The following is a 27,535-nucleotide window of genomic DNA, read 5'->3' as shown; positions in this document are numbered from 1 at the left end:
AAAAAAACGACTTTACCCCCAATCGATTATTGCCCCTTTTCACTGTACATCCCAGCAATGATTTTAAGGTTTTTTGTGCAGCAGAGCATTGTTCCTTCTTCGAAGGTTTGTGCTATAAATATATGTATATATATGTTATCAGACTGCGTCTGTCTTGACCTTGGATCTGCCAGAAAATCCACATTAGCGTTTAATGCCTCATTACGGCTCCTCGTCTCGGGCTGTCTGGCTTGATCTGTGCGCCATCACTGCAGACGTTACCAGGGTCGCGATCAGAAGACACTACCCTCGGCTGCGTTCGGATGGCCGGGTATTCGCTGGACGTCTCGCAACGACCCTCAGCTGTCCTAATTGTATACGTTAAGACTTGTTGAACAAAAGCCCAAGTCCTCTGGGTAAAGGTTTTTACGTGAGCTGGAGTGCTTGCCCAAATCAAGTTTTGTCTGAGGTTGAACAAGACTTAAAATGTAACAAATTTAGGACACGGAGAAAATTAAACAATTTCTGATTGGTTAGACTGAAAGTCCCCTTCTACATTTCACTATTAGAGCAGTACAAGTATACAAGAGAAGGTTATAAAACAACCAGAAAAAGCAAAAAGAAACACTATACAGATAAACCATGTGGACAAATAAAGTACAGTGTCGCAGAAGAAAGCTTCTAAACAGGCTAAAGGTGTGAAAGAGACAGTTAATGTGGTTTCACAATATCGCACGGGTTGCAGAAGGGGCAACAAAGAAGGAAAAACAGTGTGTACAGCATGTCCCCAAAGTAGCAAAGTTAGTATGAGAGGTCTGTTTACATCCAAATGCAATAGCTGGGTCTGGCTCAGTGCTTTCATCGGTTAGTTCCAGTGCAGTAACACATTGGCACCCGGCAACATATAGTCATGACATCAGGTACCAAAGATAATTTACACTCACACACACACACGCACAAATTCCACACTTTTAAAGAGCTACGTCCATCTACAATCACACAGGCATACCCAAAAATCATTGTTTTACGCATTTAAGAAAGAAAAAAAAATGAAGACCTTAAACAGAAATGATGTCGATGCAGCTCGCTGAAATGTAGAAGAAAAAAAAAAATTAAAGCAAACGCCCGTACGCATTCACATCACTTGCGATATCAGATGATGGTTGACAAGCAATCAGGAACCAAGTCGGAACAAGATGCTAGAATCATCTACGCAAAAAAAAAAAAAAAAAAAACACACCCTTGGCAAAAAATTCACATTGAGTAAAGTGCCAGAAAAATGATCGAATCAGAGAAAGAGATGTTTGCCCTCCAAGTTTGATTCACGTGTTGGATGTGGAGAGATGCGGGTAAGTTTTCATGTATGTTATTAACAGGAGGAGTGGCTCAGGAGAAGGTGGAGAAACTTCCACGTAGCTGTCAGTCTCTGCAATGTCAGCATGGGCTGAGTTTGCCTTTTGAAAGAGGCCAACAAAAGAGGAGTTGGGTTGAACTGATCAGGAGCCTCTGATGCTTCGGGGTCGCACTCGTGGGTTAAAGACAAACAAATCAGTAGCCACATGAAAAATAAAGGGTGAAGTGACGGTGGATTGACATCAGCATTTCATCTATTAATCCTGTGGTCTGCTCCTCTCATTCCCTCGCCGTTCTTTCCTTCTCCTGCACTGGATTTGGTTCTGTGTTTGTGTTTGCCGTCAGCTCTTTCTTTTCCATCTCTTTCTCTTGCCTCTTCTCTCAGCTTTGCTGCTATGGTTACAACATCATCTCTACATGAAGTGCATCTGTGGAAGGCAAAACGGAGAAACAAGGGTAATTCACTCCAACAAAACAACTCATCGCGCATTCAGGCAACTTGATGTTGATGTAAACACATTCCTAGCCAGGAAAGCAGCTTTTCATAGGCACGTAACATAACCCATTCCTGAGCATGTCAAAATGTCGTTTCTTAGAAATCATAGCAGTCTTACTATTTAGTTATTACTCACCAGAAACCTCGCATGTGTTATTTTGTTATTATTATAATATGTAATAGGGCCGGACGATAATTCAACAATATATATCAGTCGATAGACGTGTGGTGCAGTCATAATATCCTCCCAACCAATCACATACGCAGACCCAGGAACGTTCAGTCACTAAGCCCCGCCCCCTTCAAAGCATTCAGAGAGTGTGTGTTCTTTTTTCTTTTTAAAAGCTTGACCTTTTTTTTTCTTTTTTTCCTTCAAATAAATAAATAAAATAAAACAAAAAAAATAAAAGCTTGCCCTTTTGGTAAAAAGCTGGTCGCATAAAGGGTTGTTATTAAATTCAATGTTTGTGTGTTCTTTATCTAAAAATAGGTCATTAAGCATCAGCAAAAAATACCCAGGGCTGCACTTAAAATATAGGTTTTTAATTTTTTGATAATTATCGATATCGATCAATATGATTTCTATTCTATCAATATGCTTTCTTTCTATACGCAGTGCATCAACATTTTTTATTATTCCAGTGCTTCAGGAAATGTAACTTTTTGCCATATACAAGCAAAGCGGGAAAGTGATTCTCACCAAGGGATAATTTTGAATAAATTCAAACAAAATCATGGTGTTTACAAAACTTTTCAACAAAAATATACATGATATAACAAATTTAAAGTGTAACTCACCCTGTTGTAGAAGCATAACCCATTCCTAGACAAATTTTGAAAAATACCGTCAATGTGGGCAGTGTCAAGAGACCATGAGGGGCAGGGCTAAGTGTGGGGAAGGTAGAACGTGTTGGAGATGCTTTAGTGCCAAAAAGCCGGTTTAGGTACCAGATTGGCTCGGGTGGTCAGATTGGCTCGGGCGCTTCCCGATGACGTCAACATGTGGCAAATCCACTCAAACAAACTACATTATGCCAGCGGTCTCCATTTGTTACAAATGAATTTTATTTTGTTAATTTACGGTTATTTTCCAGTAACTTAATCGAGGCATGAAAACTTTTAACATCTTTCTGGAATGCTTCTGTGGTAGTCTGACAATTTAATCGGTAATTTTGCCGGATCAAAGTAACATCTTAAGAGAAATTTCCTTCCTCCAATTTTTTTTTTTTTAAAGTTGTGAAGGGAAAATAAACCATAAACTCTTTTAATTTTTAATAAACGTCGGCAGCCACTTTAATTTAATCACGACATTCCTCACTTTAAAATCAATAATGTTTATTCCTCCTTTTTCTACTGATATTACTATGTCATTCTTTCTGATCACGTTTTTTATTATTCCAGATGAAATTGTGATGAATTTTATAATTTTTTTATTGTAATATTTGGTATATTTAAGATATATGCTGGATAAATTAATCTGGCTATCCCTTCAGTTTTTGTTAACAATATTCTTCCAAAAATTGAGCCAACAGTCAAATATTTGTTGATTTTTTTTTGTAAAATGCCTTGAATATTTGTTCTATAATTTCCAGTGTGGTCCTTGCTAATCATTATATCTAAATATTTTACCTCATTTTTATCAATTAAAGTGGGTTGATTATTATACATTTTCTATGTTCATCTTTAAGCCTGAAGCTTTTGAGAAAAAAGAAACCTCTAAATTAACTAAATAAAATTGATTCGTTACAAATGCAGACCGCGGGCTCAATGTAGTTTGTTTGAGTGGCGTTGCCATAATGTGACGTCATCGGAAGGCGCAGGGACCATGGAGAATTTCTTCGTAAAATTGTCCGTTTACCAACCGCAATCCCGCTCTCGAATAAAACCTACACCCCGCTATACTTACTTTAGTAAGCTGTCCAGACCAATCACAATGTTTTGCGCAATTGTGCAAATGTTAAACCAATTATGTATTGTGACGTCATCAAAAGGCGCAGGACCCAAGTCGATCTGACCACCCGAGTCAATCTGGTACCTACACCGGGCTATGATGAGGAAAGCAGGTGCCGTTTGAGCCAATAGAAAAATTCAACTGCAATAGCCACCGTTCAAGCCTAAGAGGGCAACACCGAGATGGTTTTAAGTCAAACATTGGTGAACTAAAGTAGTTTGTATGTAAGGAAATTGCACCGTCAATTAAGGTAGCACCCATAGGTCCAGTTTACACAGTTTATCTGCAAAAAAAGTTGATGTTTGGGTTGAGTTACACTTTAACAATTATTTGTACTGCTGTGTTACTATAACATGATTTCAGGTAAATCAATGCCATTTTTCGATTGTGATGCAGATATTTAAGCAAAAACAAGAATTAACATCGTAGTCATTTCATTTTCCATTAGACAATCTTGTTTGGGGTATTAACCCTTTTGATAATTTTTTTTCATAGCAAGTTTTATAACAAATTGATGGCGACTTGGTTAGTCGAGCTATCTGCTCAAGTAGCTATCCTTCTGTAAACATTGTAGCTTGTTAAATGTAGATTTAAAATAGCAATCCTTCTAATAACAGTAATGGGTAGTGCTTCTTTACTTTCCAACAATAACTGTATGTGTTGTGGTGTTATGGAGGCTAAGAATTCTAACTTTTTGCACATTTTCACACATTTAATACTCTCAGCAAGACTGCTGCAGCAGGCCTTCATCATGACGTGCGCTATTCTACAGATGATGCCCCAGACTGTCTGAACATGCATTTTTTATGATCAGAAATGTTTTATTTAGGTGCCATGTGAATACATGTCAAATAATTAATGATCCTCTTCTACCAGACCTCAATAAGGGTTTATAATGATCCATAATTAGTTTATGACCCGATAGAAAATTTAGATCGCGTTTGATATAACTGAATTTGTTTCTTAGAGGGATGGTGTGTTAGCAACCTTGCAGGGATTTAGAACAGTCTCTCAACCAAGAAATTAAACAACAGGGTCTGAAGAAATTGTAGAATCTATTTTCCTTGACGGCTATCTAATGAGACATGACCAACACTTTTCAAAACCATCACCAGTTCTGTGAGTTCTGAATGCTGACTCAGAAGAGAGTCAGATTGATGGACTGACAAGATTAAAACCTCTTTTTGATTGCGCTTATTTTCAGAGCTCTTGCTGTTTTATTTTTTATGCTTTTGTTTTCTACCATTCATGATAAACAGAACGGTTCCACCACCAAATATGGGATTTAAATTGAAGAAGGTAGTGATACACCCCAAACCATTGTGAACTGTAAGGGATAGGAACGGAGACATCGTATCATCTTTTAGTGTGTGACTGAGCTGTAAAATCCATCCATCCATTATCTATGCACGCTTATCCCTCATCGGGTCACGAGGGGTTGCTGGTGCCTATCTCCAGCTGTCAATGGGTGAGAGGCGGGGTACACCCCGGACAGGTCGCCAGTCTACTGCAGGGCAGAGCTGTAAAATATGTTTATCAATATATTCTGATCAAGAAAAGTTCAGGAGGGCGCACAAATATTTTGCTTGTATTTTAAGCCCTTGATGCATTTGGACAGTGTGTATGCAGATCATGGCACGGAGCTCAGTCCTGGGAAAATGCCCTGTAGGTGTGCATCACCCCTTTTGACTCTCCAATCCATGCTACATAATCTAAATGTTCCCATGGCCCCTGGGGAAGGGGGGCATGTTTATTCCAGAACTGTTGTTTAGAACTGGGCTGCACAGTGGGTAGCACTGTTGCCTTGCAGCAAGAAGGTCCTGGGTTCGAGTACACCCCTGGGTCTTTCTGCATGGAGTTTGCATGTTCTCCCTGTGCATGCGTGGGTTCTCTCTGGGTACTCCGTCTTCCTCCCACAGTCCAAAAACCTGACTGTTAGGTTAATTGGCTTCTCTAAATTCTCCTTAGGTATGAATGTGTGCGAATGGTTGTTTGTCCTGTTTGTCTCTGTGTTGCCCTGCGACAGACTGGCGACCTGTCCAGGGTGAACCCCGCCTCTCGCCCAGTGAACGCTGGAGATAGGCACCAGCACCCCCCGCGACCTCATGAGGGATTAAGCGTGTCAGAAAATGGATGGATGGATATTGTTTAGAACTGTTGGTCCAGGTACCCAGTCTGGTATATTGAGGAATGATACAGAAGTAAGATTTCCTCTTTATCAGTTTATCTCTGGCTTTTTTCTGGCCCCTGATACTGCTGGTCCTCTAAGGCCCCATCCACTCGAAGCCAGGTTTGGCTGTATCTTGGTTGGCCAAACCGACTGCTTCCAGACGAAGTGGCCGTAAACCCGGCTGCCAGAGTGGATAAGACTTAATCTGCCCCCAACTACGGCTCCATCTGGACACCCCTATCCACATAACAGGCCAAACCTTGGACTTTGGAGTTGGGGTTGTCGGACACTATTCAATTTATTGTGGATTTTACACTAACACATTTTGCTCCTCCGGCTTTATTATCTGTCCTGCGTTTGTTGTTTCTCCCTGCGCTTCCTCTTTTCTTCTAATTCTTCACTTCTGTAGCAGCATTACGGCGCCACTCACTGGTGTGGCATTGGTATTACAACACCTTTTACAGCACCTCCGCCTTCATCCGGTTTTATCTTGATGCTCAAGCTTTTCTGTGGGGATATACAGTGTTCGACTCTGCGTGGATGTAACCTAAATAAGACATTTTGAACTCCAAATTATCTATCAAGGTTTGTGTTTAAATTTGAGAGAAATAGATATTAAAGATATTAAAATAGCTACAGCTTTTTCATCAAAACGATACATAATTTTTTTTTTTACAACCACAGAATGTCTAGGGTGGTGCAGGATACAAGTATTCATTTTACTGAAAAATAAATATATATTATATAAATAATTGTTTTGGAAATTTTGATGGGTCCAAAATACATAAATATTTACTTCTGGTTACGGCGCTAACGTTGAGACCAAAGGATTCTGCACCAATGGGAATAGTAGACTGAAATCACATGACGCAGAGCTCAGTTGTTGTAAGAGCTCTAAATGGATTCTTCTCTGCGTAACATTTCAGATTCAAGTGGACCAAAAAAGAAGCAATACAAGGATGAACATCAGTCAAGCTTTTGAGCTATGGTGCTGAATTTAGGAAGCAAAGGGGCTCAGAAACCACACAGAGGTTGCCACATTCCTTCTGAATAGGTAAGTTAAATGTTTGTTAATGCTAACCATTATGCTAATGATAATTCTATTTGACCTGGTAGCCAGCGGGCAACCGGTAAAGTTGAAGGTTGGAATGAGAGCGGGCAAGCGTGATGTCTGCCACCTACTGGCCAGGAGGAGTTAAACTTGTAGCTACGTCCTTCAATGGAAGTGTTGATAGAATTAAACCTTTAATCTGGTATTACTCCAAATATTCCTTCGTATTTCCCTTCAGAATTTCTATTTATGAAGGTATAAGTTTTATGCTGGTTTAAATTATGTCTAAATTATTCACTAAATATTAACAATTACTAATAGGTTATTTTTTTTGATTCTGTGCCTTGCTCCAACAATAATTGAATTTCCATCTGATTTTAAAGTCTTGTATTTTTATGACATACATTTCTGTAAGGTATGCAATTAGATGCTTACTAATTAAGGGAAATCTATTACTCCTTTAGATAGTTTTTTGGTATATATATATATATATATATATATATATATATATATATATATATATATATATATATATATATATATATATATTATTTTTATTTTTTTTTACAGAGCTTTTCGTGTCTGGAAATGCTTCCAAGCCCAGTTTTCATTTTTAGCATTTTTACGTAGGAGAGCACCTTTTTTCCTTTGTCTGTGGTACTTTCTCTAGCATCATCAAAAGACTTTAAACTGTAAGAAGGTCATGATGCAAAAAAAATGTGTGCCGTGTGACGCTGTAAGTTTGTAAAACCATGCCATGTCTTCATGCAGGAAATGTAATGCCTGCCAGCAACAGTGGAACATCATTACTGGCAAAAAAAAAAAAAAAAAAAAGACCTGCCCTCAACGCCCTCAAGAAACATATTTAGAAAATATCTTTTTACATTTCTCTTTAACATAAGGCATATTTCTAGTGTCCTTGTCAGAGGAAGTTTGCAGACTTGTTTTATGCGCCGTTAGATTGACTTTAAACTTTGATTATTGTTTGATATTTTCAGTGAATATAAGGGTTTGCACAGCCAACGTCTGCCTTGTTTTAATTTTTTTGAGTATTGTTTGAAGTTATCTAAAATAGTCTTCACCCTACAATAATTTTCCTCTGGAGGGTTGGCCTCTTTGTGCCTTACTTGTTGATAGAGTACGTTGAATTTGCATGAATTTAACAACGTCTATGTGTGTCTGTATTACCTGTGTACCCGGGATGGGTCCAAAAGGATTGGTGGGTCTCAGGACAGGCTGGTTGTACATGACAGGCTGCGGGGGTATCATGGGAACGCCTCCCATTTGATGACTCATCTGAGGAGGGAGCTGGTCCCGAGAACAGGTGAGAACAGCAGGATGGACATATTTTAGTATTTGTTTTATGAACATGTTACTTCTGTATGTTTCACAGCGTTGTACTTTACCATTCCATACACAGGCACTTGGGGTGTCGTCATAGGAAAAGCCATTGGCGCTGGAGCCTGTAGGGAAAATAAATAAATGATCTATATAATTTTATGTGGTTAGTCCTATAAAACTATACAGTCATGTTTAATAAATTAGAATATGCGTTCTGATGAGGCTCATTTGTCAGATTAAAAGTACCTTACGAAAATAACCTTTAAGCAGGTATTAAACATACTTTTCATTAAGCCCACATTTTTGTATTAAAAGTATTTTTTTAATGGCCTGATGTAATGTTCTAATTTTGAATGTCATAGTTAACACATTTAAAGGCTTGAAAACATTAGGCTCTGTGAAATTAATCTATATAATGTTACTGAAATAAATCAACTGTATGATGTTCTAATTTATTGAACTGGCCTGTATTTAAAACTACATATTCTTTTAACCTGTACCCAGGTAAAAAGGTATTTGTTTACCTTTCAAAAAGACAACAGAAATAAGGACGACATGCAAGAAAGTTAACTTGAGGTGAACCAGTAAGAATCGGCCACCTGGGTTAAAACAACGGCAAGATGGGGTTGATGTTAGGTTGGAGTTTTTAAATACACTTACATATCCCGTATAGATCATCCCATTCTGTGGAGAGTTAGCGAGAAAAGAAAAGAGAAAATGGTTAGTTCTGTCCTTCATGCTTAAAGCTAAACTTGTGTCATCGCTCAAAATAGCCAAAAGTGCAGAAACCGGACCTTTGTCCATTCATTGTGATAAAATCACTTCCACTTTGTATTCAAGTCTTGCCCCTGGCTTTCTGAACCATTTCCTTACAGAACGACCAGTTTGAGTAAAGAGCCTATTCGGTCCAAAAATTATGAAGATGAAAGCAGATTGAATGGAAGAGACAGGGAGATAATCATGGTGAAGCACAAAGGGCAAAGAGGGAGAAATGATGGTGTCCTTGATGGTTCAAGGCTCTGTCAAGAAATCATTTCTGCTATTTATATCATTTGAAGAAAAGGTAATGATCTCAATTACGCAGACGGTTAGGACTGTTCAGTGTGTGTCATTAAATCAAATATTAGCAACGGAAATAGACCCAATAATGCAGTTAAGCAAAATATATTTTCCAAAACTAACTAATCCTGCAATGTTCATTTTCTTTCCTTACAATTTTGGAAAGAATAAAAGCTATCATTTAACCAGAAAAATGAGCCTTGTGGATACTTTTTCCTAAAGTCAGGTCAAAACCCTAACACGGTAGCTTCTACATGCATTTTGACTTCAACATTTCTAAAAACCAGGCACGTTTTCTGGGACCAGCTTTTACTACTGCAACTACAAACGTTTTTAAAAAAAAAGTCTATCAGGGTAGCAGTCTGGCGCTGAAAAAAAAAAGCAGACCAGAGAGTCGTAAACAATTTTGATTTGCAAAATTGTCTCGCATCATGTTTCTGTAGTCTCAATTTAAAATCCTCTCATCAGCTCATATTTTCTGATAGGCAATTTAAAATCAAAGAACTTCAACATATGCGGAGACGGAGGGAGTAAACCCGTCAGTCAAAGTAATATTTTAGGGATGTAAACCTTTTATGACAGAATGTTTTAAAGCGTTTATTTTTCGAGGCACAAATACAATTGAACCACAATTTGGATGGTTTAAATGTAAAAGAAACAGATTCATTTTCTGCACTGTATTTTATTTGTTTTTATCGGTGTACAGCACTTTGGTCAACGGTGTTGTTTTTAAAGTGCTTTATAAATAAAGTTGTATTGTTTTGTACTGTTTTGTAACACGCTCGGTTCGATTTATTAAACATCTATTATGTTGCACATTTCTTCTGAGTTTGGAGTGATTTTATTTCACTTTCAAAATGTAACAGTTGTCAGAAATTAGTATTATGTTATAGAGTGAACATGCTGCGAATAACAATTCCTTTATAATATTACTGTTGAAAGTCCCTGTTTTACAAAGTAACTACTGTGATTAACGCTTTAACATTAATGGTTTATTTGTCTGATATCACTGTTTTATGCCACATTTTGGAGCCACCTGTCCCAATGTAGAGGTAGGGACATCTCTGCTGAGAAAAATAAAGATTTATTTTTGTGTATGGAAGCAATAACTAATACTAATAGCTAACTTCTCATTATTTTTCTGTCCAAAGCAGTAACACTGATCCAGGGAAGTGGAGATAATCTATGTCAGGGCTCAGTTCTCTTTGGCAGCGGAAATGCATGAAACAAAAGGCAAAGGAGAGATTTAGAGTTTTTGATAAATACGTTTTGTAATGTTCTGTTTTGGTTCATGTTGTTGTTTTGGTTAAGTTGGCTTTCCTGCCTTAGGGTTTATTTCTGTTTCTTGGTTTGTATTGTGTTGGATTCATGTTTAGCCTGTTTACTGTTTTAGTTATCTGGTTTGCTTTATTAGTTTTTATTATAGCTTGTGTTCTGTTCAGTCTCAGCTTTGTTTTCTATCTTGGGTTTGGTCTTTATGGTTATTTTGGCTCTGTAGTTGTCCATCTTAGTTAATGTCCTATCAGCTTCAATTTAATTTTAGTGCCTCTGGATTTCTAAGTTAGCCTGTCCCCTGTTTTTGTAAATAGTTTTGTCTGTGACTGCTTTTTGTTATTTTTTGGGTTATTGGATGCAGTCTTCCTGGTTTTGGCTTGATGCCCTTTTTGGTTTTTGGATTATGTTAATAAATATTCTTTTACCTAACCTCTGCTTGTCTGGCTGAATACTGGGTCCATCTGTCCCTGTTCATGACACGCTCCTTAGAATAACAGTTTGTGGAAGGACAGTAGAAACATGGAAACATGCCCTTTGACTGCAAAAATCCAAAATGGCGATGGCCAAAAGCCAAACAGAAGGAAAAATAGAATCTAATGGTTACAATCACTTCTTATAATGGTCTAGATTAGAACATATCTAGATTGAGATATTATCTAATATACCCCAACTATTGGTTATGCAGAAACCTTTGGTTGAAACTGTATATTTCCAACCAAACCATCATATAATTACACTCTGATCAATTTTGTCACTTTAAGGATTTTTGGATACATTCAGCAAGGTGGAATTTGAGCACAATGACCAAAACCTAATGAAGCTCTCTTACCATCTGTGGGACAGGCATGGGTGCAGGTGCCATGGGATGGGTAGCGTGAGTCCAGTTGGTGTTGGTACACATGGTTTTTGACTGCCAGCCGTTCCCTCCTGTGGGTTTCTTCTCCACTAGCTGGCTCCACTGGAACTCTGGTCTGATGTGCATGTAACAGAAACGCACAGGACAGTGCTTCACTTGCAAGTGCATTTCCACACATTAAAATATCATTGAAACGTTTATTTAAAAACATGTTTAAAGAAGTGAAACTCAGATATTAAGTACATTACATTACATGTTTCAAGCATTTGTTTCTGTTTTGATGATGATCCAATAATGGATATTTAATACAAACATGTTATGTTATGGCCGACACCAGTGATGTCCAAAGTGCAGCGATGAGACATCAGAGCCAACAACCTAGACAAGCTGAAACCCAGTATTAAATTACCTATTACTCTACAGGACTGCTTTAATCAGAATCAAGTTTATTGCCAAGTAGGTCTGCACTTACAAGGAATTTGACATGGCCAAATTCCAAGACCACCAAGGTTTTCCTCAATCAGAAAATGTGGTTGTACATATTGGTACGCCAGATATGCTGCTTTCAGGTCAGGGGAGAAAAAAGCCCACAGTAGGGCCTGAAAAGGGGCATCCAACTGGCAAAACACAAATATAAATGGTAGATCAAGGACCACTTTGACCCCAACAATGCCCGAAACAGGCAGAGAGGGATCAGGACACAGTGATTACAGGTGCAGTTACCAGCTGGTCAGCCATAACCCCAACCCAAACAGCTGACAGGATTTTCTTCTGAAGATATGCAATCAGTGTCGGCAGCTGTCCCAAGTTCTTGCTTGTCTCAAATCCTGTTTTGAGAGGACACCCTCTCAACGTCAACCCTGGGGGCTTGGATGCTTGGACGGTATCACTAAGTCTTCATGCAGCCCTGTCCCATCTGCAGCATCCTAAATGCTATGTTAGGATGCTACTTTAGTGTGGCTTTCAATACTGTAATTGTGGATAAGCAGGTGCTAAAGTTCCTGAACCTGGTCCTGTCCTCCTTTCTGTGTTCCTGGATCAGGGGTTTTCTCACCAACAGGTCCCAAGTGGTGAGAATAAGGAACTGCACACCATCCTGTCTGGTCCTGAACACAGGGGATGCCCCAGGGCTGTGTGCTCAGTCCATACCTCTTCACTTTATTCATTCATGACTGCTCTGCTATCTACTCCACAAACCTGTTTGCAAAGTTTGCAGTGGGTGGGTCTCATCAATGATGAGACTCGATACATAGAGGAGATCCACCATCTGACTCACAGTCTAAATACAGAAGCAGCTTCAACCTAAAATAATTGATTCAATTGGTAACACGTAATTACATTTAAATTAAATTAAGTTGGGTAAACTTAATTAAGTAACTTGTAGCCAATTTGTTTAGGTTGCAGCTGTATTCTCTTTCTAGAGTGCAGCGTGGTACAGGAACTGCACACCGCTGCACGGGAATGAAAGGACTTGGCCTGGGTAGTCCAAACACCACACCGCAGGGGATTGTGGGATATCCTGATCTGGACTCCATATACACCAAACAAGTTTAGAAAGGCCCCATGACCATCTCTGCTAACCCCTCCACCAAACTCACAGACTGAGTGTACTGCTGTCTTGAGGACAGTGGTACAGATTCATCAAAACACAGACTAACAGACTCAAAGACAGCCTTGTTCCTCAAGGTTTTTCATTAGACTTGTCTAAAATTCAACTATCCTGAGAAAATTTATATTAGGTTTTAATTAAGCTATATTTATTAAAATATGAATAAATAACCACAACATGAGGCATGCTTTTTGAATGTATTAATTAAAATAAACCAACTTTTCAAATGATATTCTACTTAAATTATTGATATGCACCAAAGTTATGCATTACTGATAGAAAATTGCAGCTTTATTTTTAGGTAAGCTCACTCACTTTTTAGCCGGTGTACCCCCAAACTGTAGGTCTAAGAGAGGAAACAGAAATTACTTATTCTGAAGTGGTGTGGCCAGAGAAGAATCGTGGCAGCAATGACTGATGATTGGATGAATGATTTTACTTACTCCCAACCAGGTTTGCTAATGAAGAGTCCAAATCACTGGGCAACATTTTACCAGAGTGCAATGGAGCTCCAGGACTGTGAATCTGAGTGGGTGGGGAAGGCTTTAGCAGGTCTCCTGACATGTAAAAAAATTAATAAAATGGGAGAAGAGAGCAAAAGAGTACAGGACATGATACAACTGGAAATTAAATTCACACCACATTTGGTTCGTATTCGTTGTGAGTAAAAGGGAACTTAGGAGGCAAATATGATATATATATATATTTACAATCTTTCATTATCATCTGCAGGATTGTGGCACTCAATAGTTAAAATAATTTAAATGACAAAAATCAAGAAATTATTCCTTTTATATAGTCTGGAAGAGCAAAGACAAGCACAGTGCAGCCAAGAACAAAACTTAAAGTTGCAAAAGAGTGGTAACATTACTTTGAAATGCTTAACTCAAAAGTAAGGACAAAGCAACGATAGGAAAGTCTCTGGCTTGAATTTTGGTTGATAAATACTTTTAAATGATTTATCAAGTTAAGTGAAAGAAATGACCACAGTAGCTTGGAGACCTAACAAATCAGTATATTATGGAGGGATTTAAAGTTGTTCTGTCACAACCAGTCTGCCTGAAATTCTCACGAATCATTTGAAATACAAACAATCTGGCAGTGTTTAAACAGATGTCATTTTAGCTCCAGTTTTTCTCCAGCATTGTTTCTCTGATGTGCACAGCAATGCCTCAGTGCTTTCCCTCCAGAAACGACCCTATATTAGAGAGCCGTTCAGTGGTCGTCCAACCCTCACTGTTCTTCTCATAACAGTTTCTGTTTTATTCACAAAGGTTTAATTACACAACATTAATGTAGCTGCCAAAACATTCCGAGGACACAGTGTGTCATGCCACTCAAAATCCAGAAATGTGTCTCCAGTTAGTTCCCTAACATGTTTTTATGCCCCAGGACGTTCCTTTAAGCTAATGCCACAGTAACTGGATGATAGGGAAGTTAAAATACTGATATACAGTGTCATTCATTTAGCTCAAACACAGAAAAAAAATCTGTTGCCCATAGAGTTGTTCTTTCTCTTGCCAATACAGAGTCACACATCCATTTGATACGTTTCAATGCAAATGTCTTTTTTAATCAGGAAGACAATCAGTTTGCTGGGCATACAAACAGAGATACAACAATGCTCAGTTGCACACTGCAGACCTATATGACAAGTCCTGATCCATAAATGTTCTCAATACCTGTCCTGTTTTTTTTAAGAGAGGCGTGGCTATAATGGCCTTTTTTTGTTGCCCAAAAGTGTGTTTTATATCCTTTTAAAAACCGAATGGGCAAATTAACAATCATTTATGTTTCTTACTTCCAATATATAATTCAATTCAATATATTTAGTTTCAATTCAGTTTTTTATGTAGTGCCAATTCACAACACGCCATCTCAATGCACTTTACAAAGCCAATTCCACCAAATCCTACAAACATTGATTAAAACGTTTTGTATATAAGGAAACCAGGCAGATTGCATCGAGTCGTTGACTTGCAGCATTTACTCTTCCTGGATGAGCATGTAGCAATCCTTTATTCCGAGCATGCATGTAGCGACAGTGGAGAGAAAAAACTCCCCTTTAACAGGAAGAAACCTCCACCAGAACCAGGCTCAGTTTTAATGGCCACACTTAAAGGTCACACGGCTTTTATCTGGCCTTCAACAGTATGCATTGATAAATGTTTGCAAGTTAATGTTTGGCTGTTTTTGCGGCCCTACCTCCCCAGGCAATGTTGTTGTTGGGCACAGTGTGTGTGGTCTGGATGGGGGTGAAGGTGGGCTGCAGGGTGAACAGCTCGCTGGCCAGGTTTGGCACACTAAGAAACAAAGAGAAGTGAAGAGTTACACCTCAGACTTTTAACGTAATTTACGACGGTGGCTGGGCATCTTGAATTATGGTAGGAGAATAGGATGAAGTTGGACGCACTGGTTATTGATGGGTACACTGGGTGAGCTTGAGAAGAGATCCGTGGCCCCTCCGCTGCTGTTGGCACTGCCCACCGACTGGGTGCTGGGCGAGACGGTAGGTGTCTGAATGTCAATCACTTTGTGACCGTCCTCCTGCATGGAAAGCGACAGAAAATGATGGCTTTTTTTTTTTCTCCTTTGTGTCCAGCTTGTAAAAATGTTAATATTTATTGCCCTGAAAAGAATATGAGCTCATGGTTTCGTTTGAAGAAAGAATCTGCTGCAAAGGAGCCTTATTTAAACTCTGCCTTCATTTCTATTCACCGTGCACTTCTCTACAACATGGGCTGGCAGCCAGACGGGCAGTTTATTTCATTGCGCTGCAGAATTAATGGACAAGCCTTTTCAACTCTAACAGCAGTGTGGAGCACAAAGAGACTTGACATATGGATTTCTTCACAGTTCACTCACATTTCAGCTGCTTTTTTTCCCCCCCCTAAAATACCAACAGAAACTGTGCTAACAATCAACTTGTGCTGTAACCATGCATCATTTTCAGCCATTTTGGCCGCCGAAAGGCACAATGAGAATATGCATTTAAGTTAAGAGGTGGACTATAAATGTCTCGCCTTGTGTTGCTGCAGCCGGTTGTCCTCTGTCTTGTCATCCATGCGGCTGAGAGAGATGCCGGCGCTGGAGAGAGACGACACTGTGCTGGACAAGGTGCTGGATCTGGTAGTGAGACACATTATTCACCCTCTTTATTTATGCTTTATGTTGACTCGATCCTTTCACCAAGATTTGTATTAATCTGTTTTTTGTGACTTCCCTGTTACCTCTTAAAGACTACGATTTTGTGGTCAAGCGCAATTATGTTAACAATATACAAGTAAATGACAGATTAATGCGCCAGCCAGTTGATGAGGCCAATAAATTTGCAACGGCACGGGGAAAACCAGCATCAGCAGTTATTTCACTGCATCAGCTGCTGATTATCTCAGATGGCTCAAAAAAAACCATTGATGAGCATAATGGATTGCCGTCAGACATCAGCGGTATCAGGCGCCATCCATCACTAACGCAGAGACAATTTTCCACAGAGTGTGCAATTCAGAGCTTTTCATCTATCATGGATTGGGTGTAGTATGTTTGGAGGGAAAGGGCAGTTGAAGCGTAACACGACACATTTGGCATAGTGGTTTAGTCTGAAGATATATTTTTGAAATTTAAAAAATATAACGATCTGCAAATGCTTAATATTCTCCCTGTTGTCAGAGGGCACAGCCCCAATTGAAGATGTATCTATTTCTTTTCCCAAAAAATGATACCATAATGAACTGAAGTTGTGGAGCATAAACATTATAAGAAGGGTTTTGATTTTATCTGATGCCAATGAAGGTTTTTCCATTGATTATTGAAAAGGGTTTCATTTTTCTAATAATGTTTTGCTACCTTTTGAGAGATGTCTTCCACATTTTCTTACACAATCGAACGTCTTGGTCAATGGAAAATAGTTTCAAATCTAAACCTGCCAGGGGTTTGACCAATTTGGGTCTTGACCGTGCAGCATTAATGCAGTTCTAAATTCGATGATGAACCCTTTAGACTTTACCATTTCTACTTTTAAGAAATGTTCATTGGCTAAACTGGACGCCGCTTGGATATGTCCTGTTTTCTCCCTGGGTGGAAGACGCAGCTCCCTCTGGTTCACTGGAGTCCTAAACCCTTAGACATAACTCTGTAGCTCTTTCCACACTCATAAATGTCAGTGGCTTTGTCTCTCACCTGTCCTTGAATTTCTTTAGTCTACTTCATGTTGACAGACAGGCCTATGCAAGCGATTTCTTTATTCTGAACTCAGCTTTTTAAAAAATGTGAGTAATCGATTTTTTTTATTTAACAAATTGGGGTAGGTAACTTTTTTCACATTTGGGCACGTTGTTTGGTAACATTTTTTTCTCCTTTACTAAATAAAATCCTTGGAAAATCCACAATAACTTCAAACTTGTGCACCCAATTATTGTTTTTATAAAACAAATAAGCCATTCATGCTGACGATGTGTGGCTATAAACTTCTGTTGCTGGCTTTGTAGCAGGTATACACTGCAAAAAAGGAAACTAAAAGTAAGTAAAATTTTCTTAAAATTGGTATATTTTCCCTTGATTTGAGCAGCTAAAGCAGCTAAATAAGACTACTTGCTAATGGAATTAGAGTTTTGCACTTAAAAATGGAGCATTTCATCTCCGTCATCTTATTTCAAGTGCATGATCTCCAATTATCTTATTTTAGGGGTAAAAATACTAATTCCATTGGCAAATAGTCTTATTTAGCTGCTCAAATCAAGGGAAATTTTTACTTATGTTTAGTTCCTTTTTTGCAGTGTAGTTACAGAAATCCTGTTGAATTTTCTAGTTGCAGACCCAACGGCACAATAAAACAGCATTGGTTAGGTTAACACAGATGTACTAGTACCGATGATAGATTAAGAGTAAGACAAAGTACCTGGTGCAGGAGACCTGACTGGCTTTATTTTCCATTTGATCATACCTGCTGGCAGTAGAGAGGTCTTTGAGCTTCCTGCCCTCCAGGGAAGCAAGATGCTGCTCCAAAGCCTCCAGGAGGGAGCTGGGAGCCTAAGAAGAACGAGGGAGGGAGGGATGGATATATGAAGTTAAGGGGAAAACATTAGAATCACAGCCCGGCAGACAAAGTGGGGTAAAAAGCTCTCTCTCTCACCCCTTCCTGCCTCAGCAGTTGTATCTCACATACACATAAAAAGCAGCAGCGAAATTAAGACACCGATCTCAGATTCATGTTCTACTCTACGACAGCACGTTTGCTCTGCTTTTGCATTTGGCTTCATAAGGTTTGGTTGGCCGGCATGCACACATTAGCTGTTGGGTCATGCAAGCGAGTCCGCAGCAGAACTGACAGATCGGGACAGAGCAGAGTGTCGTCGTTGAAGGGCTTCAGAGAAGAAACTCAACATGACTCGTCTCTGAACCGTCTAGAGAGCCCATGCAGAGGCCAGCAGCTCACATACGCCCTCGTAAGCACACACACTTTACACCCGCGTACACGTAAAGAAAATCGCCGCCCAAAAGAGTTAACTCATGGATTCCAATTCTAGGTCAAAGCCCTGTTAATGTGTGATTTATTTGATTTGGAGACATGTTACCAATCAGTCAAAAAAAAAAAAAAAAAGAACAAAAATAAATCAAAGCAAAGCTAATTACTGGAAACCAAGATAGTTAACTCAATCAAATGTAAAGATCTGGTGAAAAACCAGGCATACACATTGAGCAGCCGGGAAGTGCTCAACTGCAAAGCAGGTAAAATGATGAATGGGTTTGTTTGGACCACATGTGATGCCGTAGTTTTCACCCAGAGCTTTACATTTCAGCATCAGAGAAACACAGCGCAGACACAACAGGCAAAGAAAAGTCTTCTCATTTACTTATTTCAAAAGGGGGAAAGAGAGTAAAATGCGAATTCTGCATATCCTTCGTCAGAGGAATCTAGAATATGCTAAAGGTTTAAAAACAAAACAGACATAACTACAGCTCAGTAAAAAGGCATAGCCCACTATGTTGTTGAATAAGAGCATATAAGGTCTTCATAAGCACTACAAGTCGTTAGTTTTTCTGTAAACCCTTTTCAGTTTTTTTTTTCCCCACTTGATTTTTTTTTTTTTTTTTTTCAAAATGTAAACAACCAAATATGCATCCACTGAAAAGGAGAAGCTGTGTTGAAGTCCCTCAGGATGTTATGCAGTACTTATGATGGCATTATGTGCACCTATCCAAGTCATATTTGCAGAAACCTAATTAATCAAAAACCATTCGCTGCTCTCCCCACAGCTAAGGAAAAGGGACAGAATTATTTTTGGGGGAACAAAATGTTCTGCGTTGCGCCTTTAATTGGGAAAAAGCCGTTGTATGCAGTCGTGTTTACTTGTTTGTATAATGAGTTTTCAATAAATAGAGAGGCCTTGAATTTTTACATTGAAAACAAAAATGTCAGGAAGACAGGGGAATTTTTTTTTTTTTTTTTTTTTGGACAAATTCTACAGTGCCTTGCAAAGTATTCCCGCTCCTTCAACAGTTTTGTTTTGTCGTGTTAAAACCAGGTCGTCAACCTTTTTTTTTCTCCATTGCTTTTATGTGAAAGGCAAACACAAAAGGTTCATAGTGTGCACTGTTTCTTACAAATACAAATCTGAAAAATAAAAAAATGCAGCTTTACAAAATTGCTCACAATCAGATTGGCTGCACAAATCTTCCTACAGATTCTTGATTGAATTTAAAACCGGGACTTTGACTGGGCCATCAGCGTAGCACGGGTCGATATTAATCATTCCAGTGTTGCTGAGGCTGCGTGTTCAGCGTCGTTATCCTGTCAGAAGGGGAACCTGTGCTTCACTCTCATGTCTTCCAACAGGTTGTCCTCCAAGATGTGCCTGTATTTAGCTCCATCCACCCCCACAGCATGGTGCTGCCACCACCAGGTTTTATGGTGGGGCTGGCATGTTCAGGGCGATTTGCAGTGTTGAATTATCCCCACGCGTTGTTACATGTAGACCAAAAACGTATATAGTTTCATCCCAGCACAGCACCTTGTTCACATTTTGTTGTTTAAACAGGCAAATGGGACTTCTTATCGCTTTCTTTTAACAGTGCATTTCAGCTTACCGCTCTTCTCTAATGGCCAGATTTCTGGAGCGAACAACTAATAGTTTTACTGTCAACCGATTTTTCCACCTGAGCTGTGGGTCTGTGAAAAAAAAAAGCATGATATACAGGACTGTCTCAGAAAATTAGAATATTGTGATAAAGTTCTTTATTTTCTGTAATGCAATTAAAAAAACATGAACTGTCATACATTCTGGATTCATTACAAATCAACTGAAATATCGCAAGCCTTTTATTGTGTTAATATCGCTGATTATGGCTTACAGCTTAAGAAACCCAAATATCCTATCTCAAAATATTAGAATATTGTGAAAAAGTATACTGGTAGGCTATTAAACTAATCACTTGAATCGTCTAATTAACTCGAAACACTGCAGGGTTTCCTGAGCCTGGAAAAACACTCAGCTTGGTTCAGTAAACTAAATCACAAGTATGGTAGTGGTTAAGAGACGACATAAGATTCTCACAGTAACTGGTGTACTGACCATGGCATTACTGTCCTTGATTGGCCTGCCAATTCCCCTGACCTGAACCCCATAGAGAATTTGTGGGGTATTGTGAAGAAGAAGCTGAAAGACACCAGAGCCAACAATGCAAATGAGCTAAAGGCCGCTATTGAAGCATCCTGGGCATCCATAACACCTCAGCAATGCCACAGGCTGATTGCCTCCATGCCACGCCGCATTGATGCAGTAATCTGTGCAAAAGGATTCCCAACCAAGTACTGAGTGCATTAATGGACATTTTCAAATGTTTGATTTTGTTTTGCTGTTATATTTTTTTTTTTACTTGGTCTGAGGAAATATTCTAATATTTTGAGATAGGATTTTTGAGTTTTCTTCAGCTGTACGCCATAAAAGGCTTGCGATATTTCAGTTGATTTGTAATGAATCCAGAATGTATGACATTTCATGTTTTTTAATTGCATTACAGAAAATAAAGAACTTTATCACAATATTCTAATTTTCTGAGACAGTCCTGTAGAACCTTTAAGATTTCAGATGCTGTATTAAAACTTGTCTTCACTTCAAACTCCTCCAGGATCTCATTTCTGAACTGATTCTTTGCTCTCCGCGGTGCTGTTTGTTCTCTAATGTTCTCCAACAAACCCCTGAGGCCTTCAAAGAACATATGAGGTCAAACTTAGTTAAAACTGCAACTGCACTGGAGGTTTTTGTGGTTTTAGAGTAAAGGGCGGGGGTTAAATAGAAAAGCATGCCACAGTTTTCAGATTTGTCTTTCGAAGAAAAGTGTTTTCAATTCTTGCCACTCAGCAATAATGTGCTGCTTTGTGTTGGTGTGTCACATAAAATGACGTTAAAATGGATCGCCGTTTGCCGTTGCAATGTTACAAGGTGTAAAAAAAGCTCAATAAGTACTAATGCTTCTGTAAGGCACTGTATGTCCCTGTCATGGCCACTGAAAATAAATCTGCACATAGCGCTAAAAAAAGTTGCTTCCCAGCTGCTTAAAGCCTTTTTTTTTAAATCTTACCTTTGAGCAAAATTTGTTCTGCAATGATTCAGATAAGAAAAAAAAACAAAACATGAAATCCCTCAGGTAATAATTGGAGAAATAAAATGTTGCTTGAAAACTATTTGCAGGTTTATCGTTTGCTCTCTAGTCTAGACTCAAAAACGGAGAGAGGAGCAAAGCAAAGGATTCAGGGAGAGTGGAGAAGAAAGGAAGAAGACGGGGCAGCTGCAGTGTGGGGAGGTCTGTAGGGTGAGTAGGGAACGGGAGCTCAAAGAATGAAGCATTATGAGACTGACTGGACGGGTTTATAGACTAGTTGACTGGCTGGTTGATTGACTGATTGAGATGAGATGTAGACTGACCTGTGTGAGATCGGGGCTGTCGCCCTGATCTATCCCAACTCGCTGTGTCACAAAAAAGGGAGGGGAAAGGGGAGGGAGGAGGGAGGCAAAATGAAAATAAACCAAATGTCGTACTGAAACAAGAAACAAACCAAAACAAAACCCAATAGACCATAGAGTTGGAAAAAGAAAAGGGAAGAGGCACGTGAAGGAGGAAGAGGAAGAGGAGGAGGAGGAGGAGGGAGAAAGAAGAATCAAACCCAAGCATCCATTACTTCATGCAGTGGCTGGAAAAAAGAAAACAAACAAAAGACAACGGAGGAGGAGGGGAGGAGGGCACGTGCACACACATACATACAAACACCTATATATACATATACTGTACGTAGACAGAGTACATGTGCACGCACACACACTGAAATCTGGAGACTGGTTGGAAATGAATGCGGAGCACATCGACTGACTGAACGGGAGGAGAGAGGGAGGACAACAGGTCAAAACATCCAAAAAGGAAAGACACTCAACTAATGTTGACTTTGAACAGAAGGAGAGGGGAGGGACACAGATGACACACAAAACAGACAAACACATTTTGTTAGACAGATAAAATGAATGGGTCCTTAAAGTCAACGTTAGTTTGCTTCTTTTTTTTTTCTCTCTCTCTTTTTTTTTTCTTTGGATCAAGCGGCTGCACCCCAAACCTTCTTCCAAATGGGAACGAAATCAAGCAGTGAGAAAGCCTTTGAAGATGACGCATGGCGAAGAGTGCTACGCAGTCTGCAGAGGATAAAACTATTTATATTCACTGTGAAGTCTGGCAGAAGCTGCTCACTGGAAAACAGCCATCAAATACAAAAGAGATATCCTTTTTTTTTTTTTTCTTCACTAGAAGGAGGAATAAGGGACAGAGACAGTGATAGAAAAGAGCTTGCTTCGGCATGCAATGCAGGCATGTGAGCAGGCAGCGCATGGGGGGACGGGGGGGGGGGGGTCCCTCAGCTGGAATGCTGTACATGAGTTCCCCTCCGAGAGACTAAGACTCAACCATTAATGGCTGTCTTGGTGAAACCCCAATCCCCAGTTCAGGGCAAGGGAGACTGGGAGAAACAGGAGAATATCTAGATGCAAAAAGAGATTTGAGAATTGAGAAAGAGAAGCCCCTAAGATGCCGAGCTGCGATCCATTTTGCTAAATATGGACCACAGATCAGAATCCTGGGGGTGACAGAAGTCTGGAGCGAATCTCAACAGTTTTAAACGGTCTATCTATCTATCTATCTATCTATCTATCTATCTATCTATCTATCTATCTATCTATCTATCTATCTATCTATCTATCTATCTATCTATCTATCTATCTATCTATCTATCTATCTATCTATCTATCTATCGATATATATCTATAGATATAGATATATATATATATACTGTAAATTATTTTTAGTCACTGGAGAAGATCAGAAAGGCACATTTGGGTGATTTATGCAAAGCCCGAGTGAGGGGAGGCTGCTGAGGTTCGCTCCAAACCCACGTTCCCATCGTCTCCAGGCTGGCACCGAGCAGGATAAACAAACGATACCTCTGCCACTTTGAGAAACTCGGACAGCTTTGTCATCCTGTTCAGGAAGTTCTTGTAGATCTCCAACGCTTCTTTGCACTGATTCTTCTTCATGTCAAAGTATTTCTCTGTCGGGCAGGAGAGAACGGAAATAATGAGAAGACCGTCGCCACTTGGTTACCAATACAGCGCAGCACTTTTTCATGCTTTGTCACGCAACAGAAACACGCTTCCCTACGTTTTATTGGGTTTATGTTATAGACCGACACAGAATGGTTCATGATCGTGAAGTGAAGAGAAAATTATTTATGGTTTTAAAATTTTTGCACAGATGAAAATCTGAAAAGTGCGGTGTGCATTTTCATTCAGCACTTCTGAGACAACCCTTTGTAGAAACCACCTGTTGGTGCAGTTACCATATAAGGTCTTTTGGGGCATGTTTCCACCAGCTTTGCACATCTACAGATAGTGATTCTGGTTCATTCTGCTTTGCATAACAGCTCAAGCTAAATTAGATTGGATGGAGAGCATCTGGGCACAGCACAGATTTCTTAACTGCCTTTAGTCCTGGACGTTAGCTGGGTCGTTTTAAAACATTAACAAGTTTAGATTTTGTAAATAGCTTGTACAGCGCTTTAAGTAGTCCGATGACCCGAAACGCGCTTTACATAAAGTCAGCCATTCACACCCTTATGGTGGTGAGCCATGTTAGCAGCCACAGCTGCCCTGGGGCAGACTGACAGAGGCAAGGCTGCTATACATCGGCCCTCTGACCACCGGGTGAAATGTCTTGCCCAAGGACACAACAACTGAGGCAGTTAAGGGTGGGGGATTGAACCGGCAACCCACCAATTGCAGGATGAACCCCCTAATTCCTGCGCCACTGTCACCCATCCTGTTGATCTAAACCAAGGGTGTCCAAACTTTTCATCATGTGGGGCCCAAAATTTCACGTCAAAAGTCCTCAAGGGCAATTTTTTTTTTTTTTTATAAAAAACAAAAAAACAAAGTAAAATTCACAAAAAATATATATTGTGATTTTTCCTTTTATCAGCTCCACAAATTATGATCATGCACCATTTGAATTAAACAAATTAGAGATTTTTCAAAAGGTGTTTCCTGATTGATTTTTTTGGTCTATTCTCTGCAATAGGAAGAGGACTTGAGTCAATCTTTCTTTGAAAACAGTTACTGTATTTAGCCAATTTAAAAAAAATGAATTAAAAGTCGATTTTGGTGCATTAAAGTCTGCATTTGAGTAAAGGTCATTGAACAAATGTTCTATCTATACTCTGAAATTAAAGACACTCTGTGTTGCACCAATTTTACAATTGGACATTTTCACTTGTAAGAAAGTTTTGCCCTAATTAAGAATAAAAAGTCTCAATCTGCGTCACTCAGATGTGTCAGTGCGTCAAATAATTGTTGAATTGCAGTTGTGGGCCGCACAAAATCAGTCCAGGGGCCGGAAATGGCCCCCGGGCCACAGTTTGGACACCCTGATCTAAACCATCCTGTTGTAGCTCTGGCAGAACGTTTAGAGCTGTCTCCCCTTTGCCCAAATACTGAGGAGCCTCTTTGTATTTATCTCCATCCATCTTCCCATCAACAGTGACCAGCTTCCCTATCCCTGCTGAACAAAAGCCATGCTTCAGGGTAGGGATTGTGTGTTCATCGGGTCGTCCCACAAACGTTGTTTTGCATGAAGGACATAAAGTTGCATTTTGGTCTCATCTGATTACATAAGTACCTACTTCCACGTGTTTGCTGTGGCCCCTACATGACTGCAAAACAGATTACCTTTAACAATGACTTTCTACTGACCACCCCCTCCAATAAGGTCAGATTTGAGGAGCGCACGACTAATAGGCGTCCTAACAACAGATTCTCTGCAGATTCTCCAGGGTTACCATGGGCCTCTTGGTCTTCACAGATCAACTTGATTTACTCTGAGATTAATGTGTTAACCGGTGGACTCTGTTTACGGATTAGTTGACTTCTGAAGGCAGTTGGTTGCACTAGATTTTATTTAGCGAAAGAGCCTGAATACAAATTTATATCACACTTTGCAGATTTTTCATTGTAAAATTTTGAAAACCACACAACCTTTGTGTTGGTCTAACATGAAATATCAATAAGATACATTATAAGCCAAATTATCACTTTGAAATCTTCCAAACGCTCTTATAATTTTATCAAATGATGATAATAAACAAAAATAATGGAATTACAAAAATGTGAAAACAAACATAACGGGTGAAAAAGTAACTTATCATGTCTATAGGGTAACTGTGGTTTAATAAGGACAAAAATAAGAATGTTCTTTGTGAAGTTATTAGTCAGAAAATAATTTTTCCATTACTTTTCCTTTGTAGCTTAGGTAAAGTAATAATACTATAAGGCTAAGAGAAATAAGAAGAGCGTGGAAACTGGGCAAAAATTGTGCCATCAGTGATAAAAACAGCTACACACCCATCATCATTTGGTCTTGAAAAAATCTGTAACTCAGTGATTCCCGTTTTCTTACAATATCATGCAGTTTTTGAGCTAATCTTTATGTCTATTGTAATATTGAAAATGCTCTCATTCAATACTTCTTGAGCCTTTTTGTTTTTTTGTTGGACTTTCACTGCTTTTTCACTCATTTCCTGTGCTGTACCTTAGTATTTGCTTTTTTGTCAAGCCATCTATGAAGCTACCAAGTATTAAAAAACTTAAGGTATGTGTATTAGCAAAAAACATATTCAGAATTGAGTATTTATACTGTCTTTTAAATAATAGTATGGTACAAAAACACATTCCTTTTTCTTTAGTCATAGTTATAAAACAGCACCAAAGAAACCCCAGTTTTACAGGCAAAATGTGCAAAACACCTTTTGGACAATCTTGTTTTGCAAAGAGGCAATCCAGTTCAAAGGTTAATGGACATGACGGTGGTTACTTTTTACCTACAGGTAACACTATTTAACTTTCTCTGTCATGATCAGCTACAAGGAATGGACACCAAAGGGTTTTTAAAAGAAAATTAAAGCTCTTCAGAAATCCTGAAAAATATGGATCTACTAATTTTGGGGGAAAAAAGAGGAAAGAATAAAGAAGCTGTTTACAACTTTTGCACAAAAAGCCTATTAATCAAAGGAAGAAAAGAGCATCATCTAATTGTCTTTAACAGCACTTTTCCTGAAAGGAGCAGAACAAGCAATCATCTAGGAAGGATCTAGTTATGTTAAACAAATTCTGAGTGCATTTTCTTGTGTTTCTGACTCACCCAACATGTTGATGACCCCCTCATTGTAAGCAGCAAACAACCGTATGGAGTCCTTAAACAGCAGCATGAACGCTGTGTTGATCACTCCATTGGTCAGCTCGTTGGAGTTTGGCTGCAGGACAGGAGGAAGGAACACAGATTTCAGTCAAGTCAGTTTTACTAAATAAAACCTGTTAGTGAACAAACAGCAAGCAAGGTTAAGTTCAATCCACTGTGCTAAAGCATAAAGAGTTCTGCATATCTGCAAACCTACCAAGACAGGGTCATCTAAATGCAAGAGAATCTTTCTTCTCTGAGATCATCAAGAAAAACATTAATAATGCTCGTGCCTTATTTGCCACAGTCGACAGGTTAACAAATCCTCCTGTGTCCGCGGCTTCTGAACTCCACTCCACCAGGGCCTGCAATGAATTTGCTAACTTCTTTACTGAGAAAATCCTAAAGATTAAAGGATCAGTCTGTACATCCGTATCAACAACAGAACCAAAGCTGTATCCAACTGGAACTTATCTTGACAAAATGTCCCAAATCAGCCAAATAAACTCCAAAAGCTTAGAGGAGATCATTCACCAGCTAAGTTTCTCCTCCTGCTGCCTTGATGCTCTACCCACAGTTTACTTTAAGAAAGTTTTACCTGTCATAGCATCTGATTTGACTAAGATAATAA

General features: G+C 39.1%; 1 protein-coding gene across 4 annotated transcripts in view; it reads right to left on the bottom strand.

Moving 5' to 3' along the window:
• Nucleotides 1–1,220: 1,220 nt before the first annotated feature.
• Nucleotides 1,221–27,535, bottom strand: part of LOC105916240 (phosphatidylinositol-binding clathrin assembly protein) — a 48,620-nt gene continuing 22,305 nt past the window's right edge. Inside the window, exons 6-20 of one of the 4 annotated variants that reach the window (XM_021309554.2) lie at nucleotides 26,869–26,980; nucleotides 23,622–23,728; nucleotides 22,569–22,577; nucleotides 22,065–22,106; nucleotides 18,083–18,168; nucleotides 16,164–16,227; nucleotides 15,554–15,687; nucleotides 15,346–15,443; nucleotides 13,584–13,697; nucleotides 13,456–13,486; nucleotides 11,505–11,646; nucleotides 9,002–9,025; nucleotides 8,407–8,463; nucleotides 8,189–8,308; nucleotides 1,221–1,760 (exon numbers count right to left, since the gene is read on the bottom strand). In XM_021309554.2, coding sequence (XP_021165229.2) covers nucleotides 1,746–1,760; nucleotides 8,189–8,308; nucleotides 8,407–8,463; nucleotides 9,002–9,025; nucleotides 11,505–11,646; nucleotides 13,456–13,486; nucleotides 13,584–13,697; nucleotides 15,346–15,443; nucleotides 15,554–15,687; nucleotides 16,164–16,227; nucleotides 18,083–18,168; nucleotides 22,065–22,106; nucleotides 22,569–22,577; nucleotides 23,622–23,728; nucleotides 26,869–26,980 — 1,155 coding nt within the window. In that variant the 3' untranslated portion in view covers nucleotides 1,221–1,745. Of the gene's footprint in view, nucleotides 1,761–8,188; nucleotides 8,309–8,406; nucleotides 8,464–9,001; nucleotides 9,026–11,504; nucleotides 11,647–13,455; nucleotides 13,487–13,583; nucleotides 13,698–15,345; nucleotides 15,444–15,553; nucleotides 15,688–16,163; nucleotides 16,267–18,082; nucleotides 18,169–22,064; nucleotides 22,107–22,568; nucleotides 22,578–23,621; nucleotides 23,729–26,868; nucleotides 26,981–27,535 lie in introns of all 4 variants that reach the window. The other 3 variants (XM_021309552.2, XM_012850631.3, XM_012850635.3) reach the window with 3 other exon arrangements.

The sequence above is a fragment of the Fundulus heteroclitus genome, chromosome 11, assembly GCF_011125445.2.
Source record: "Fundulus heteroclitus isolate FHET01 chromosome 11, MU-UCD_Fhet_4.1, whole genome shotgun sequence".
NCBI lineage: Eukaryota > Metazoa > Chordata > Actinopteri > Cyprinodontiformes > Fundulidae > Fundulus > Fundulus heteroclitus.
This window is presented reverse-complemented; position numbering and strand designations above follow the sequence as displayed.